Source organism: Loxodonta africana, chromosome 1 (genome assembly GCF_030014295.1).
Source record: "Loxodonta africana isolate mLoxAfr1 chromosome 1, mLoxAfr1.hap2, whole genome shotgun sequence".
Taxonomy (NCBI): Eukaryota; Metazoa; Chordata; class Mammalia; order Proboscidea; family Elephantidae; genus Loxodonta; species Loxodonta africana.
Genome location: NC_087342.1, coordinates 27,770,229 through 27,789,437, shown reverse-complemented (window position 1 = coordinate 27,789,437; position 19,209 = coordinate 27,770,229). Strand labels below are relative to the sequence as shown.

Sequence of the window (19,209 nt, the reverse complement as noted above, 5' to 3'; positions counted from 1 at the left end):
GAGCTAACAGTGGAAAGGATGGAAGAAATGTTGGATGCATCAAGAATATAGGATTAATAAGAGTACAACGGAGTTGCATCATATGAGCATTTAACAGATGTCAACTATATGCACTCAATGAGAGAAATCAAAAAGAGAGAGAGAGAATAAAAAAGGAATGCAAGGTGATTTTTGCCTCCTTTTCCAATGAGTAGAGGCCATGGTGTGAGCTTGAAAATGGGATGTGTGAGTCTGCTGTTCTTTTGGTAGTTCTGGTTCCTAAGAACTTTCTTCAGTAACGAAAACTCTATATTTCTTTATAAGCAAGTTGACCTCTTCATCTGGTGTTCAACCAAGGAAACTGTAAATTGTTCCATTTCTCTGTGTTGGGAGGGGGTGGGGAGGTCTCTTCTGGACTTACTGAAAGATGGTTGTTGTTCTTCTTCAGTGCCATCGAGTTGATTCCAACTTATAGAGACCCTATTATGCACAACAGAACGAAACACTGCTGGGTCCTGCGCCATCCTCACAATCGTTGCTATGCTTGAGTCCATTGTTGCAGCCACTATGTCAGTCCATCTTATTGAGGGTCTTAGGCTTTTTTGCTGACCCTATAGTTTACCCAGCATGATGCTCTTCTCCGGGTTCTGATCCCTCCTAATAACATGTCTAAAATATGTGAGATGTCATCTCACCATCCTTGTTTCTAAGGAGCATTCTGGTTGTACTTCTTCCAAGACAGATTTGTTCATTCTTTTGGCAGTCCATGGTATATTCAGTACTCTTTGTCAACACCACAATTCAAAGGTGTCAGTTCTTCTTCTGTCTTCTGTATTTGTTGTCCAGCTTTCACATGCATATGAGGTGATTGAAAACTCCATGGCTTGAGTCAGGTGCACTTAGTCTTCAAGGTGACGTCTTTGCTTTTTCACACTTTAAATGATACTCAGGGATTTTCGAGAGTAAGTTTGACTATAGATGATTTTTTCCTTACCTTGTAACTTAAAAATGGAAGCACCTACAAGATGATACCCCGCCGTAGCTTAATTTATTTTAAAGTACACTGGACTGGAAGTCTTGAGATGTAAATTCTGGTCCCAGTGTGACCTAGGCCAATAAATGGATTTTCCCTGGCCTTTAGACATGATGGTCATGGAGCTAGGTAATGATTTCTAAAGTGTTAGATTCATAGACTATCAGGGCTAGGTGGGCATTACAGACCATCTGATTTAACCCCCTATAGTTGACAGAGGAGGAAACAGGCCTCTCCAGAAGCAGTTACTTGCTCAAGGTTACTGTGAGCTAGTAAAAATGAAAACCAGAACCCAAGCCTTCTGATTCCCAGTCCGTGCATTTGTCCTCTGCACCAGGCTGCCTGCAGCTTTAACAAGCTGTGATCCATATGCCTCATCTGTGCGCTGCAGGAATCCACACATTGCAGCCACATTCCAAAGAAGCAGATGCTGCTGTGCAGATGTGCACATGCCTTGAAGACCAAGGACTGCGGGAAATCAGGCTGGAGAGGAATTTTAATAAAATTTGAGCATCTGGACAAGAGCCTTGGGGTCCTGCTCTTCTTCTTTAAGTGACTGATGTTCAGTGTCAGCTCTTCTATCCTCAGCACCCTGATGGACCTGGGTGGGAAGAGTGGTTTGTGGGCTTCTGCTGGTCCAGAAAGAGTTCCTGTGAGCTGGACTCTGCGAGCTGTTAACGTGCTTGGCTGCTAATTGAAAGGCTGGTGGTTCAAGGCACCTTGGAAGAAAGCTGGTGATCTACTTTTGAAATATCTGACACTGAAATCCCTATGGAGCATAGTTCTACTCTGACACACATGGGTTACCATGAGTTGGAACCAACTCAACAGCAACTTTTTTTTTTTTTTTTTAACAAGTTTGCCAGAGGAATTTAGTCACAGAGTGAAAAACCTTCAAAACAGGGGATGCTATTCTGTCAAAGGACAACCAATGTTATTTAAAGTTGCTTGGGGAAGGACAGTGGCATGATATGTTTACAAGTTCTCTTCAGATGATCTGCCATCAAGGCATCCCCAGAAGACTGCAGACTCTTAATGGAGCGCTTATGGCCTTGGGACTTTGAGAAGAGGCTATTGTAACATGTTATTACCATTTTCTGGTATTATCCTGACTAGGATAATGAGAGTTTGGTGGGGTAACTGGGAAAGTTCTGGCAAGGAGGATCGAGATTAGAATTTTAGGATTTAAGGAAATTTAGGAATCATCTCATCGCACTCTGTCATTGAACAGACGGGAAAACAGAATTTTGGTGGGGGGTGTTGACTTTCCCAGGGATCACATGGCACGTTAGTGCTTTTACTCAGTTGGAAAAGGAAGAGCTTCTCTCTTAATTCGTAGCCAGAGAAAGCATCTAGTCTGGTCAGGGAGGGTCACAATTAGAAGTAACAAACAGGTTTCAACTGTATGTGAAAAGCTTCTGGGTTTGGGACCTAGAGGTCTGAGTGCCAGTTCTGTCCATGGATTCTGAGCTTATGACTCCTATTCTGTCTAGTAGAACTTGACTAAAAAGCTCAAACCAAACCTGTTGCCATCAAAGTTGATTCTGACTGATAGCAGCCTTATAGGGCAGAGCAGAACTGCTCCATATGGTTTCTAAGGAGCAGCTGGTGGATTCAAACCACTGACCTTTTGGTTCGCAGCTGAGTTCTTAACCACTGTGCCACCAGGGAGCCAAAAATAGCCACTCCTGCTTGACTACCCAAACCAAGCCCGTTGCTATCAAGTTGATTCCGACTCATAGCGACCCTGCTTGACTAGTGCAGCAATATTCAAGCTGTAACTCCTCAAAGGTACTGTATGGGAGATCTCCAAGCATGAACCAGCAGACTGAGCTTCAGGGCCACTTTCAACCTGAGTAGCTCCCCTTTTATTAGTTTTCCATTTTGAGGCTACTCAAAGATTTGTTAGAAGAAGAAAAGGGTCACTGGGGAGAGAATATTTGAAAAACGACAATAATAACAACAGCATGGGACTCGGTGAGTCTCCAGAGCACCCCTGCATCCCTGACATTCCATGATTTGTCTGTGACTTTTAGAGGGAAGCTCTGTTGGGCATGTGTGGGCAAGGGCACAGGGCCCTGGCGTCTCCACGTGAACACCAGGTGTCAACCTTTGAGGGCGCAGCCTCCGGCAAAGGGAGGCCTGCTCATACCCTACAGCTGCTGAAATCTCTTCAGGGAGGCAAAGCTCCACGCCAGGATGGTATTCTGAAAGACAGCTGTGTAAGCATAAATCCAGATGTACGTTTTTACCGCCCCTCACTCCCCCACCCCCCAGTGTTAACCCGTCTTCCAAAAGAATTGGGAAAACATGTCTGAGTCAGAGAGGCAAGCACGGTAGGCACCTCAGGCAGCAGCTCAGTCCAAGTTGCCTCAAGTGAACTGCTTCTTTGCTGTGCCCAGAAATCACTTGGCCTGCTAAAGGGATTCTAATTTTGGAGAAGAAAGGCCCTATAAGATTTTCTCATCCCTCTTTTACAGACAGAGCCTTGGTGCTGCCGCGGTTAAGTGCTTGGCTGCTAACTAAAAGGTCTGCAGTTCAAATCCACCAGCAGCTCTTTGGAAACCCTGTGGGGCAGTTCTACTGTGTCCTATAGGGTCACTGTGAGTCGGCATCAACTCAAGGGCAATGGGTTTTTTTTTTTTTTTTTTTGGTTTATTTTACAGATGCACAAATTTAGGTCTAGAAAGGGAAGGTTTCTTACTGCAGGTCATCTGGAACCAGGACGAGCATTTCCTGAATGTCAGGCAAGACGCCAGGACCAGGCTGCCCCTTCCAGAGGGCCTAGGTCCATCTCCTTGGGGTTTTGGGAAGATGTCTCACCACCCAGGATGTTGGTTTTGTTAAGTGTCATTGAGTTGGTTCTGACTCAGAGCAACCCTCTGTACAACAGAACAAAACACTGCCTGGTCATGCGCCAACCTCACAACTGTTGCTATGTTTGAGCCCACTCTATCAATTCATCTCATTGAAGGTCTTCCTTTTTCACTGACCCTCTATTTTTTTTCTACTTTACCAAGCATGATGTCCTTCTCCAGAGACTGGTCCTTCCTGATAACATGCCCAAAGCACATGATGTGAAGTCTCATTATTCTTGCTTCTAAGGAGCACTCTGGCTGTACTTCTTCCAAGCCAGATTTGTTTGGTCTTCTAGCAGTCCGTGCTATATCCAATATTCTTTGTCAACATCACTGTTCAAAGGTATCAATTCTTCCTTGATTTTCCTTATTCATTGTCCAGCTTTTGCATGCATATGAAGTGATTAAAAATACCATGGCGTGAGTCAGGTGTACCTTAGTCCTCAAGGTAACATCTTTGCTTTTTAACATTTTAAAGAGGTCTTTTGCAGTGGATTTGCCCAATGGAATATGTCATTTGATTTCTCGACTGCTGCTACTGTGGGTGTTGATTGTGGACCTAAGTAAAATGAAATCCTTGACAACTTCAGTATTTTCTCTGTTTATCATGATGTTGCTTATTTTATCCACCACCCTGAATAGAAACCATTAATCAATTTCCAAAATATTCTCCAGTCAGAAAGGCCAAGCTTTGGGTAGAAATGTATTCAAGAGTCTTTAACTCAGTCTCAGAAGGTGACTTTACCTCTGATGCAATTGTTGCCCTTAAAAAGCACCTTGTCATTTTTTTTCCCATTATAAAATACAGCTGATGTCCACTCCTTAATTTGCCTTGCCTGAAGACTCAATTTATTTGAAGCAGAAGGGTGACTTAAGTTTTCTATTGTGTGTTTATAGTCTTCATAAAGGAATCCTAACAAGGTTAACCTTGGCATCTGTCTAAACAAGAGGAAAACTTGTGAAAAATTATTACCTGATAAATACAAAGTTAAGAGTCAGTTTTTGGATGGAAGAGACCAGGAGTAATGAGAAGTCATTGTTACAGCTCAAGAAAAGAAAATTCTGTGATTTCTGTGGTCTGAGGGCTCAGCTACCAATAAAAGCAAGTGTTTTCATTGTCAGAATTTCTAGATGGTTGATGCATTTGAAACTAGAGAAAAAATTGGTTAAGAAGTTCACATCTAGCTTGTCCAAATTTATAGGACTCACTGTCACATTAAAAAAAAGTTTTGTCATCATATTATTCAACTAAAATGTTCAAGAATAACATGGTTTGATGACTGGTATTAGTTGGGGGAATAGGCTGGGGGGCTTTGCTTAACCCAATAACCCACATTTATAATTTTATCCTGAAATTTTGGCTCTGATGGAGGCTAGATTATATCCTGGAAGGTATAACCAACCTTTGTGTCAGAAAGTTCAGTTTAGTATGATGAGCACTTTAGGGTCTCTGGATAGCCTCTGGTTGATCCTTGTGACCCCTGAGAAGATGCCTTCATTTCTAAAGAATTTATAGAAACTGTATGTCAATCAAGATTATCAACCCACATCATCTCTTACAGAGACCAGTTTCACCTCCTTGCATTCTTTATCTGTCAGTCATTACCCTTTTTCATTGTATGCGATGACTATTTGTCCAGCTTTTCTCTGTCAGGAACCAGGTCACCTGCATCGTTACACCCTCAGTCCCGCACAGGGCATTCAGGAAGGGCCGTAGCCCACACAGCAATAATTTCCAGCTGGGGTGATTTTGCTCCTCTAGGAATATTTGGCCATGTCTGGAGATACTTCTGGTTGTCATGACTGGGGTTGGGGAGGAGCTGCTACTGGCATCTAGTAGGTAGAATCCAGGTTTACAGCTCAATGACCTACAATGCTCAAGACAGCTCCCCTCAGCAAAGAAATATCTGGCCGAAAATGTCAATAGTGCTGAGGTGGAGGAATTCTGCCATACAGTACTTGTTTCAGATCATAGAAGTATAAAATGAGCTTAGACAAGGTAGGGGTCCAGAGCCCCACTTCCAGGGCCTCTTTCCGCCCCTTCTGTGGCCCCTTTGGGGCTCAGTGGAACATAGCTAGGGAGTTTTTGGTGTAACCAAGGGAGCTCGGAATTCAAAGTCACAAGACATGGGTTTGGGACTTTGGCCCTTCACTTACAAGCTGTACAACCTTGGGTGAGCTGCCATACCTTCCTGAGTTTGTTTCTTTGCCTGTGAAGTGGGATAACAGTACCCATCTCACAGGATTGTTTAAGAGGTTGAATAAGATTATATGTGTAAAAGCACCTTGTAAACTCTCTACTTTTCTGCTGGTCAAATAGTCTGGGTAATACAAGGTTAACGCTTGTCGAATATGGAGAAACAAGACTATAATATGCTAAAAATACACAAAGCGCACTCTAGAATTGTTTGATGAGAACCCCTTCCATGAAGCCATAGAGAGCTTAGAAAATAAGCTCTTAGGTCTCCTCATCTCTTTAAATGGAATACAACCTTAAACTCGATCTCTCAGAAATACTCTGACCTTTCTCAGCCCCACTTTAAAAAGACAACAACTTCCCACTCATGGTATGTTTTGTGGATTCTTGCTAAAATCCATATGTGTGCTCCTCCTCCCATAAATTTTTTTACGTTCATTTCCGATAGTGACTGTCATGGATTGAATTGTGTCTCCCCAAAATACCTGTCAACTTGGCTAGGTCATGATCCCCTTGTATGATTATATGATTGCCTACCATTTTATCTTCTGATGTGATTTCTCTATATGTTGTAAATCCTATCACTGTGAAGTAATAAGATGGATTAGCAGCAGTTACATTGATGAGATCTACAAAATTAGGTAGCGTATTAAGCCAATCTCTTTTGAGATATAAAAGAGAGAAGTGAGCAGAGAGACATGAAGACCCCATACCACCAAGAACGCAGCACTAGGAGCAAAGCGTGTCCTTTAGACCTGAGGTTGCTGCACTGAGATGCTCCCATCACAAGGGCCTTCCTCCAGAGCTGACAGAGAGAAGGCCTTTCCCTGGAGCTGATGCCCTGAATTCAGACTTCTAGCCTACTGGACTATGAGAGAATAAACTTCTCTTTGTTAAAGCCATCCACTTGTGGTATTTCTGTTATGGCAGCACTCGATGACTAAGACAGTGACCTCCCACCCCTGTCCATGCCTCTTGCTGATAAAATCCAAATTCCTTAACATGACATCCAAGGTCCTTCAGAATCTCATCCCAACCAAATTCACCTCCTGCAGCCTACCACCACATAGCCTGTACTCTCCACACACCGAATTGTTCATCATCTGCAGAATTAGGCAGTGCTTTCTAATGCTTCAGATTTGAACATAATTATGGCTATGTTTTCTGTCTGATGCTCCTTACTCTGGAGTCTCTGCCATTTGCAGCTTGTTAGGTTAAAGATGGCCTTTGAGCAGAGGCAGTAAACACTGAAGGCTTTGAGAACTGAAAGAAAAAGAAGAGGTTGTGTTTGGTTGAGTCACACCCTGCCAGCCTCAGTTTTCCTGATGGTCCTTTCTAGTTCTACCCACTCAGCTTTCAGGAAACATACCATCTGCAACCCTCATTCATCAGAGTGTGACCTTGTGTGTCTCCCCCAGTAGGCTGCCACCCCGGGAGGACAGCATCTAATTCTTCTAGGCTTCTCTAACTCCCAGTAGAAAGCCATGTCCATCTGGGGAGCATCCAGGAATCTCACCTTCACGTAGTCATATTCACAAAGATAGGAGGATTCCAAGTCAAAGTGCATGAAGTAAAGCTTGATCCGAAATCCCTCTGGAACAGTGATATTCCACATCACTTCAGAATCACTTGGATAGGAGTCTGGATAGCCCGGTGACTGGATATGGCCAAACATATCATTTAGCTCCACGGTATGGGCTGAAGCCTTCAACAGGGAGAAGCACAGAGCATGATAAAGAAGGAGCCACCTGGAAGATATGAAGACGGGTCTGCTTATATCCATGGACACAGGTCCCCAGCTTTAACTAAATCAGCAGGTAGGAAACCAAGTCCTTAGCGTATTTCTGCCACTGACTTGCTGTGCTTACTTCCTCTTTCAGGGGGCCTTGCTTACCCATCCCACAATACAAGGAAGGTGGTAACTAGATGATTCCTAAGTTTTCTTCTTGTTTTGCTCTTTTGAAGATTTGATAATAGTATTAAATTTTTCCTGAAAACACCACATTTTAGACTCTCATTCATCTCCTTTTACTGTGGAAAATATAAATTTTTGTGATTAGGTAAAAGTTGATATAATTTATTCAGGTTGGCTTCATGTTAAAAATCATATACCCTTGAGTCATTTTTTGAGAAAGTAAGTAATAAAAACTTGGTTAAACTGGAATAGGAGTCCCTGGGTGGTGCACTAGCTGCTAACCAAAAGGTTGGAGGTTTAAGTCCGCCCAGAGGAGCCTCGGAAGAAAGACCTGGCAATCTGCTTCTGAAACACCAGCCATTGAAAACTCTATGGAGCACGGTTCTACTCTGACACACATGGGATCACCACGAGTTGGGATCAGCTGGACGTCAACTGGTTTTTAACATTGGGATGAGATTGATCACCCTCAGTGATGGAATACTCAGTACCTTAAACAGATTTAGCATGTTGAATGAGGTATTTCATTACAAAATCAGTCAATGTACACAAAATCTTGAATAAAGAAAAAATGAGCAAAACAAGTTTTTTTTTTCTCCTCTTGCTAACTGTTCTAATAAAAGGGTCAAAGGCCTGTGACTTAGAAATCAGAGAACATGGACTATTAAAACAGTTGCATAAGGGACAAGGAAAACTCAATAAAACTTACAGAATGTGCCAAGTGTGACTGATGCAATAAAGAAGTTAAAAAAACAAAAACAAAAACAAACCCTTTGCCGTCAAGTGGATTCCGACTCATAGTACCCTATAGGACAGAGTAGAACTGTCCCATAGCTTTTCCAAGGAGCGCCTGGTGGATTTGAATTGCCGACCTTTTCGTCAGCAGCTGTAACACTTAACCACTACGCCACCATGGTTTCCAATAAGGAGGTAGAGTGACTGAAACGCTCCCTCCCGACCCCCCCCCAAAACACCTAAACCCGTTGCCGTCAAGTCAATTCGGACTCATAGTGACCCTATAGGACGGGGAGAACTATCCCATAGAGTTTCCAAGGAGCGCCCGGTGGATTTGAACTGCCGACCTTTTGGTTAGGAGCTGTAGCTTTTAACCACTACACCACCACAGTTTCCAATAAAGAAGTAGAGTGACTGAAACGCCCCCATCCCTCCCCACAAAGAAAAACTAAACCTGTTGCCATCAAGTCAATTCCGACTCATAGCAATCCCACAGGACAGAGTAGAACTGCCCCTTAGGGTTTTCAAGGAGCAGCTGGTAGATTTGAACTGTCACCTTTTTGGTTAGAAGCCAATCCCTTAACCACTGTGCCACCAGGGCTCCTGGAGTGACTGAGGCTGGTCAAAACATGAATACTCAGGCATCTAACACACGACTCCCCCTGCAAGACCCAGGGACCTTGAACTTCACCATCCCAAACTCTCCCCTCCAGGATCTTGCTCTCATTTCTGATTTCTGTTACTGGCATGACCATCTACCAGTTCTCTCAGCCTGAAATTTTATCATTCTTCTTTCCTCTTCCTTCCCATTCAACGGTCACCAAGTCCTATTTATTCACCTCCCTTGTTCTGGAAATCCATATCCTCCTATCCAGTTAGGTACTCTGTTTAAGCTTTCTTCTCTGGCCTATTGCTATAGCATCCTACCTGGTCTCCTTGCCTGCATCCCTCACTTTACACAGCTTAACAACTTGCCATCAAAGCTGATTTCCTAAACACAGATGTGACCATGCTGCTCCACTGCGCCTGCAGGAAAAAGCATCTATCTGCTTCCTCCACGGCCAACAAGCAAACAAACCAAACCCATTGCTTTTGAGCAGATTCCAACTCATAGCAACAAAATAGGACAGAGTAGAACAGCCCCATAGGGTTTTCAAGGAGCAGCTGGTGGATTCTAACTGCTGACCTTTTGGTTAGCAGCTGAACACTTAACCACTGCACCACCAGGGCTCCCCCTGCATGGTCAGAGAGGTCCTTTTTGATCTGGTGCTGATCTGCTAGTCCAGCCTCATCTCAATGCCAGTCATGCTGGCCTCCTGCTGTTCTGGGAGACTGCCATGCCCTTCCATGCCTGAGTTCCATGGCACACGCTCTGCCCATTCCTCTCCTGCTGATGTCTTATTTCTCTCCCACTATCTCCCAGCCTGTGAAGTGCCCTTCTACTCCCCAGATTCCACAGTTCCCTACCTCTGTTAGAGGGAATATCTCACTGCCCTGCTCTAGGCTCAGCCTGTGAAGTTAGGTGCACTTCTTCCACTTACTGGCTGTGGAACCTTGGTGACTAGTCCTTCTGAGCTCCGGTGTTCTTATATGTAAAATGGAGACTATCCAGAATCCAGTGCCGTCGAGTCGATTCCGACTTATAGCGACCCTATAGGACAGAGTAGAACTGCCCCATAGAGTTTCCAAGGAGCGCCTGGTGGATTCGAACTGCCGACCCTTTGGTTAGCAGCCGTAGCACTTAACCACTATGCCACCAATCCCTAAATTACAGGGTTCATATGAGGTGTATGTAAAGGACCTAGCACAACCGGTTGCTGTGGAGTCGATTCTGATTCATGGCAGCCCCATGTATTACAGAGAAGAAATGCACTCCATAGGGGTTTCAAGGCCATCACCTTTCGGAAGCAGATCACCAGGCTTTTCTTCTGAGGCATCTCTGGGTGGTTTGAACTGCCAACCCTCCAGTTAGTAGCCGATTGCTTAACTGTTTGTGCCACTCAGGGACTCTGGACCTAGGATAGAGCCTGGTATATAATAAATGATGAATGAATGAATAAAAGTTGAGCCAGAGTCTTAGTCTAAAAAGTCAGTGCTATAGGAAACAGTACCAGCATCTCCAGATTGATGGCTGTATCTTTGCTAACCAGTAGGATGTTATCTTCCTCTCTGTGTGTCTACGGATGTGTATGTGGGTATATACAAACCCAAAACCAAATCCACTGCGGTCGAGTCTATTCCGACTCACCGTCGACTCCATGTGCTACAGAGTAGAACTGCCCCATAGGGTTTTCTTGGCTATAATCTTACAGAAGGAGATCACCAAGCCTTTTTTCTCCAGCTTCACTGGATGGGTTTGAACTGCCAACCTTTAGGTTAGTAGCTGAGAGCAAATCATTTGCACTACCCACGGATTCCATGTGCATGCGTGTATCTGTGTGTTTGTGTTCATGTGTGTATCCGTGTGTGTGTGTGTATGTATTCGTATGTATATAGATGTTTGGGTATATAAACACAGCAAGATAAACTATATATATAGGTTATCTACCTGTTGCTGTCATTAGGTGCATTGAGTCGGTTCCAGCTCACAGCAACCCTATGTACAACAGAACGAAACGCTGCCCAGTCCTGATATAATCCATATAAATTTTGTTGTAGTTGGGTGCCATCGAGTTGGTTCTGATTCATAGTGGCCCCACATGACAGAGTAGAACTGTCCCATGGGTGTCTTTTTTTGTGTGTGTCAAATACTAAAGGAACTCAGTATCTTTCTTGTTAATATTTGTACTGGTAATACACTCATATGGTTCAAAACTACAAAGGAGTAAGCGGCAATGTACCAAAGGTCTCCTTTCCACCACCATCTCCCAGCCACCGAATTCCATTCTCCAATAGGATTAATTTTTAATTTACTTTTACAGATATATTTTTGCATAAATAAGCACATCTCATGTATTTCACCTTTTCTTTCTTTCGTACAATTGGTGACATTCTATCCTCATTGTTATGCTCCTTGGTTCCTTGTCTAATGACGTTACCTTATTTGTAGATCTTTCCACATCAGTACGTAAAGACCTGCTCATTCTTTTGAATTACATCGTGTACGTGCACCCCAGTTTATTTAACCAAATCCTGTATTGATGGGCATTTAGGTGGTTTCCAGTCTTTCCTTTTCCAAGCAAGTTGTAGCGAATAACCTTATCCCTAAGTCATTTTGTCCCTACGTGACCTTATCTGTGGAAATAGTTTCCACAAGTGCAGTTACTGGCTCAGTGCATTAGCTTCTTAGTGAGTTCAAGGTGTAAATAAGTGAGATTGCAGTATGCCCCAAAATATAACATATTATCTCAAACCACAGTGGTCAGAGACACACATGAACAATCACAGAGTTTTATAGTTTCAAAGTGAAATGACACCACATAGTCACCAAATTTTTAGCATCTATTTTATGCCAGGCACTAAGTAGGTGGTAGAGATACAGCAAAGAACACAATATACAAGACTTCTACCTTCTTAACAACTTGCTGGGAAGTCCGTGCACAGGGGCAAATGGTTAAGCACTCGACTACTGTCTCAAAGGTTGGAAGTTTGAACTCATCCAGAGTTGCCTCAGAAGAAAGGCCTAGCTATCTGCTTCTGAAAGGTCACAGTTTTGGAAACCTGATGGTGTGCAATTCTATTCTACACACATGGGGTCGCCACGAGTCAGTTCCATAGCAAATAGATTTAACAACTTGCTGAGGTAAGATAAGCCGGGGTGAGGATCCCCACTCAACAGAAGAAGAAGCAAAGGCTGAGAGAACCCACGTCACCCTTGAGCCCACACCCTAAAACCAAAGTTCTTCCCACTGCCTTGAGATGTTCTTTTTAAAAATTCATTTTATTTGTGTTGTTGCTGAGAATACACACGTTAGAATATATGCCAGGAAAATAGTTTCAGCGGTTCATCCAGCCTTCATGGCTTCAGAAATTCTGAATTCCACTAGAATCTGAAATTCTGTTCTGCGTTTTCTCCCATATAGGGTTTGCTTGGGTGTAATCTAATCTTTAAGGAAGCAGATATCCAGGTCTTTCTCCCATGGAGCTGCTGGGTAGGTATGAATCACCAACCTTTTTGTTAGCAGCTAAGTGCCTAACCATTGCATCACCAGGGCTCCCAAATGGTCTAGGATGATATATACCAAGCCATTAACAATGACTATCACTAGAAGTGGGATTATGAGTGTTTTGATTTTATTTTTGTGTATACGAAATATTCAAATTTGTCTAGAAGAATTGTGTATTTTTTTTCAATAGAAAGAGGATAATATTTAAATTTTTTCCCAAGGCCCCTCCAATAGCAACATATGAGATACTTTTAAGAAAACAACACATTTTAGTCCAATAGCCAGTGTCAACATACATATATTTTATAGGGTTGCTATGAGTCGGAATTGACAGGATGGCAACTTTTTTTTTTTAATCTGTGGAGGGTGGGGCTCACAGGCAGAGAGAAGGGAAGGCATAGGTCCAAATTCTACAGGGAACCAGTAGGAAAGCCGAGTCTAGAAACTCTAACTTGCAGAGCCTAGGCAACCCTCAGGAAAAGGATCGATGTTAACAAGACTGTGAGTTGTGGCTTAGTTCTGCCTGGGAGGAGAGCCCACTGGTTCTGGGTCAGAAGAGCTAGGTCCAGGGTTTTGCTTTTTTTATCTGACCCGCCTTGGGGAAGTCACACCAGGCCTCCATTTCCTTATCCATGAAGCGGTGATAATGAGGACTTCCCACAGGGCTGCTATCAGTGTAAAGGAGGAATGGAAAGCCTTTTGTTAACTGTCCAGCCCTAGGCAAACATTAATGATGATTACTCCGTCACACTGTTTCCCGAAAAGCAGGGATTAGGAATGAGTTTTGGCTTCCAAACTGGACTTCCCTGCAATAGAGACACCCAGATTATGCAAGGCTGAAAGATCAACTTTCCCCGTGCCTGCTTTTTCCAGACCATACTGAGGAGACACTGATCCTTCTAAGGGTGATTCTCTCAAGGGCTGGTGACTGACAGCTCCATCTTAGCCCCAGAGGCCTGGTGCCTTGTGTGGCAGACAACTGGTCAGCGTGGGAGGAAGGCCTGGGAAGCTTTCTGTTCTGTTTCGTTTGCATCTCAAAACTGGCTTAAACATTTGAAACAAATAGCTCCATGCATATTATGGACTTGAGCATATGCTTGCTTGCTTTCGTTCTTTAGGCTGCAAATTGAAGAATGTAAATGGCAGCTTTCATTCCCCATCACACTCACTAAATGTCTTTGGCTTCTTATGTACCAGACACCTGCTGTACAATTCACAACACCTGCTATCTATCCTCTAGCTAATCAAAAAAGTCTAGCTACATTTGCTTGAAATGTCAGAAGTAATATATAAAGATGGGATTTCATAAGCTTTTCTGTAGGAGCAGCTACTAGGAACACATAAAAATGCCTAAATATATCCATGATTGTGGAATGAGTAGTCTTTTTTATGCCGTCCATTCACTCTCCTTATTTCAACCCAAACAACACCAAGACTTGAAGGTTTTGAGTATTCGAGTTGAAAGGGACTGTGTAGATCTCCTAGATGGCACCCTTATTTGGTAGACGATGAAATGATACCCCAAGAGACGACTTGTTGTGCCCAATACCATATGGAGAATTAGCTTTAACAGAAGAAGGGAAAACAGAAGTTCACAGATGATGCTAGGTTCATGCCTATATAATACCCAGGCATCTGGCCAAAGCAATTGATTCTGTGAGAAATAATGCAACAAGCCTGTGGCTTTATGTGGAGATTAAAAAAAAAAAAAAATGCTAATGCTAGAGCCCCTCCTCAAGAGATCTGATTTAATTGGTTTGGGGTGAGGCCTGAACACTGGTAATTGTTGAGGGATCATAGGTGATTCTAATATGTAGTGAAGCTTGAATGCCCCCAGATTAAATGGTGTAGAATAATATACTTGGTTGACAATCAAGTGGAAGATACTAGAAAAATATTCTGGACTTGGAGCCCTAAGGCCCAAGTTTGAGTCTGGACCTCTTCAAGATCCTCAATGTGGCTTTCGGCAATTTTCTTAGCTGCTTTTACCCTCCCTTATCCATCAATCCTTACTTCATCTGAAATCTGAGGACCAACTGAAAAAGTGCCCATGGAAGTGGTTTATAAACTCCAAGGCGCTCTATCTATGTGAGGCAAGACCATTTAAAACTTTTCTAGTAGAATACATTTCTGTATTGTTTTGCTTTTCAACAATTGAATTCAATTCAACCAATATTTACTGAGTGCCTAGTAGGAAACAGACATTATCCTAGGTGCTGATCATACAAAGGTGAATAAGACATAGATCTTATCCCTCAAGGAGCTATCACTCTTGTAAGGAGAGATGAACATTTAAACAAATAGATATTACAATGACAATTCATTATTTGTTGTTGTTCGGTGCTGTGGAGCTGGCTCCGACTCATCATGACCCCATCTACAACAGAAGGAAACACTGCCTGGTCCTGCACCATCCTAACAATTGCTGCTGTGTTTGAACCCATTGTTGCAGCGAATGTGTCAATCCATTTCATTGAGGGTCTTCCTCTTTTTATAATGCCAGTAAGAGACATAATCTCAAAGGACAGAAATGGCATAAAGGAGGAGAAGCTCACCCTGGAGATGGTGGCCAGGGAAGAGGAGGTGATGTTTGAACTGACTTGAACCATTGGGACCTCTAGGTGAAAAATAAAGGGGAGGGATGTTCCAGGTTGAGGACTAGCATATGTAAAGATATAGAACTGTTACTCAGCCCTGTGGTTTGGTACGCCTGGGGCAAGAGTGTAGGGAGGGATTTGGATGGAGTACAGGTAGGCAAAGGTCAGATCCTCGCTCCATGTCCAGAAAAACAACCCATTGCCATCAAGTAAATTTTGACTCATAACAACCCTATAGGACAGAGTAGAACTGTTCCATGGGGTTTCCAAGGCTGTAATCTTCATGGAAGCAGATGGGCATAAATAAATTCCATCTGCTTTAGGAGAAAGGACAATGAAGCTGGATAGCAGGATTAAAATTACAATGGATTTATCGAGAATAGAATGATTGAATTAACCTTAAAGACCTTAATATCTATCTCCCTGAACCACAGGTAATCTGAGTTTAAAGGGTTAACACAGCCTAATCTGTTGCAGGCCAGTAGATTCCAACTCATAGCTCCCTATAAGACAGAGTAGAACTGCCCCATAGGGTTTTCAGGGAGAGGCTGGTGGATTCGAACTGCCAACCTTTTGGTTAGTAGGCGAGCTTTTCACCACTCTGCCACCAGGGCTCCTAACACAACCCAGGGCCCCTCATTTCTGCTATACCCAGCAAAGTTGCTAGTTGACTTTGCAGAAAAGAAACAAATAGAAGTGTTGTTTCCACTGAACAGAAAATAAATGGGGAGAGAGGTGTTTAGGGACTTCACACATCTGCAAAGTGTTTTTTGTTTTTTAAATAACATTAACACTTAGAAATCCTAAAAATAATTAGGGTGGTTGGGTTTTGAGACTCAGAGGAAAACTTACAAGGACTGTCTGGTAAGAAGGATCAACTCACCAAACCCATTGCCATTGAACTGATTCCAACTCATAATGACTCTATAGGACAGAGTAGAATTGCCCCATAGAGTTTTCAAGGAGCGCCTGGTGGATTTGAACTGCTCACCTTTTGGTTAGCAGCCATACCTCTTAACCACTACACCTCCAGGGTTTCCAAGAAGGATCAAGTAACTCTAACTGTAGGCTTAGGAAAGGAATAGGAAAGACTGAGGAACTTAAAACCAATTGGAATTTAAAATCCTAGGTGTCAGAATGCCAAAGGCTCCTCTTATTTTTTTTTTTTTTTAACATTTGTGGTATCCCTTTAAGAGCCATTTGGTGCAATTCATATCCTGATTCAGGACACCAGCTGCCTCTGATTTCAGGGAGAAATGTAGAAATTTATGAGGAACTGTAAAATGGGGACAGGCTTTAATTTTCTAAATTGAGGTTTTAACTGGCAAACTTCTCAAGGTATAAGAAGCCACAGAGCTGAGCTGTGGGAAGCTGGTTTCTTTTTCGGTCAGAACGGGTAAACACATATCTAACTCACAAAGTGTAGGGAGAGATCAATCAATGCCCTTTGCAGAGAAGGAAAATGGAAAATCAGCCCTGTGGGCAACAGGGGGTGAGCCCCATTCGCCAGTAGGCAGCACCCTTTGCTGGCAGAGAGAAATCTGAGCCTCAGCAGCCTGGGGCAGGATTTGCACGAAGTCTCCCGCTTCAAGTTGCAGGTCCCAGGGAAGGCGCCCAGCCCAATTCTCCCTCCTCAGAGCCCCAGGGGTTGATGAGAAAGCCAGTCACCACCACCTACACCACACAGAGGTGAGTCTGCCCAGAGACAAGGTCAGACCTTCTCAGGCTACTTGACACCTGATCCCTGAAAGGGAACCCCTGCCCTGTCCCAGACTGTCACTCACCTCATTTTCCTGCCTTGGGTGTTGCTGGACGCCTGGCCTCTGTGCCCCTGGCCTCACTTGTCTGTGAGCTGGTCCCAGTGTGCTGTCAGAGATGCCTTATCTTTGTTCTGAGGTCCCTGTGTGTCTCTGGAATTGGCTGGCATTCTCCATTCAGGTCACGCCTTCCCCTGCCTGCGAGAGATCCCCTCGCCCCCTCTCTCCTGCTGGCTTTTCCTCTCTCCTCTCTCCCTCCTCTGACTGGCTTTCACACACTCTCAGAGGAACCTGACAGAATGGAATCTCTCCTCTCGATTAAAAAATGTGCTCCTCCAGCTCCTTCCTTTCTCCCGTGTGACTGGCTGGCCCGAGCCCTTGAGAGAAAATAACCGAGAGGCTCAAACTGGTATTTGTATCACTGTGTGTGTGTGTGTGTGTGTGTGTGTGTGTGTTTAGGGGCTGGAGGGGGACGGAGTTTAATTTCTCTTGCCAGATGGCTATAATTTTCTGGTCTTTTTCAGGACATCGGCAAAAGAACACCAATTAAACAGAAACAACTAAGAAGGCAATTCTAACATCAACACAGGGAGAGAAAAAGGATCCAAATTCCAGAGCCTCTGTCTGTCCGCAAACAAACAGCTACAGGTTTTCCTGTGAACACAGTCGCGGGCTCAGAATGTGAGGAAGCACCAAGTCCTGCTCTTGGCTAGTGGTTCTTTCCCACTCAAGGGTGACATTTGTCACGCGATTTAACAACTCCTCCGCGTTCAGAGGTCTACTCCAGCCCAGACAGGGTCCCTCACAGCAGGAAACCAGGTACCCTGTGGGTGCAGAAAGACCTAGACCTGCAGCCATGTCTATACACTGTTTTGTGGAGAAATGCACACAGGGTTTAAGTTGAGCTGAATAATAGGAAAATTACCCACCCACACAATAACAACCAACACTGAACATGGAGGGGTGTGTCTGGTGTTAAAAACAGATTTTACTTGGCACTCTGTCAGACACAAGCCTCATCTCAAACCTCCACAAAATCCTGAGGGTCATCATGTTATCTTCACCTTACAAATGAGGAAACTGAGACTCAGAGAGGTTATACAGCTTGTCATGAGTACATTGTGATTTGTTATTCCTCCTGCTACGTACCGAACATTTATTGAACACTACTGTTCCAAACACTTTACCATATTAATTCCTTCAATTATCTTTATACTTTGTCCAGGTGTTCAGTAACATTATCCTTATTTTACAGATGAGGAAACAGACCAGAGAGGTTAAGAAACTTGCTCAAGATCACACAGCTAGAAAGTGATGAAGGAAGTTTTGAACCAATGAAGAACCTGAGTTCTTACCACTATATTATACTGCCTTTCACTAATATATTTTAATGCACATGGAATTTCAAACACACACACACACACACACACACACACACACACACATTCAACATTCACAGAGAAACTCAATTTGAGGCATACTTGAAAAGAGCATTAGACTCAGAGTCCGAATCTGGCTGTAATCTTTCCTTACTACCCAAACCAGCTGTGCACTTTGGACACAATACCTAACATCTCTGATCTTGTTCCCTCATCTGTAAATGAGGGTTGCTATGGGGTTTAACTGAGATTATGGCTATGGAAGTGCTTTGTCAGTTGCCCAGTGAGGTACGTGAGAGAGGGCTTCCACCCTCTCTAGCCAAGATGACAAATAACGTACCCTCTACCGGCCATATAGCTCCCCTTTGGCACATTTTTTGCGGGAGCAGTGGCTTGAATCTCCCTGGAATCCTCTTTGCTCCGTTTTCTCTCCAGTCTCTATTTTAACACTTTCTGATGTCGGCCTCGCCAAGCCTGGCTTTGTTAAGAGGCTGTGGTCAGTAACTCGGATGCAAGTACAGTCATGCGATGAGAGAATACGTTTGAACTCAGGCACTGTTTTAGCCAAACTTTGCTCTCTGTTTCAGGCAGGGTGGAAAAAAAAAAAAAATCCTTAAAAAGTCCTCTTAAGAAGACTCACAGGCTCCTCAGAC

The 19,209-nt window shown here is 43.5% G+C and overlaps 1 protein-coding gene across 3 annotated transcripts in view; it reads right to left on the bottom strand.

Moving 5' to 3' along the window:
- MASP1 (MBL associated serine protease 1) overlaps positions 1-17,224 on the bottom strand; it is a 76,258-nt gene extending 59,034 nt beyond the window's left edge. For 2 of the 3 annotated variants that reach the window (XM_023551595.2, XM_023551592.2), the window contains exon 1: positions 7,584-7,825. In XM_023551595.2, the coding sequence (XP_023407363.2) occupies positions 7,584-7,742 (159 nt within the window). In that variant the 5' untranslated portion in view covers positions 7,743-7,825. Of the gene's footprint in view, positions 1-7,583; positions 7,826-17,204 lie in introns of those variants that run through there. The other variant, XM_010592836.3, reaches the window with a different exon arrangement.
- Positions 17,225-19,209: the final 1,985 nt, after the last annotated feature.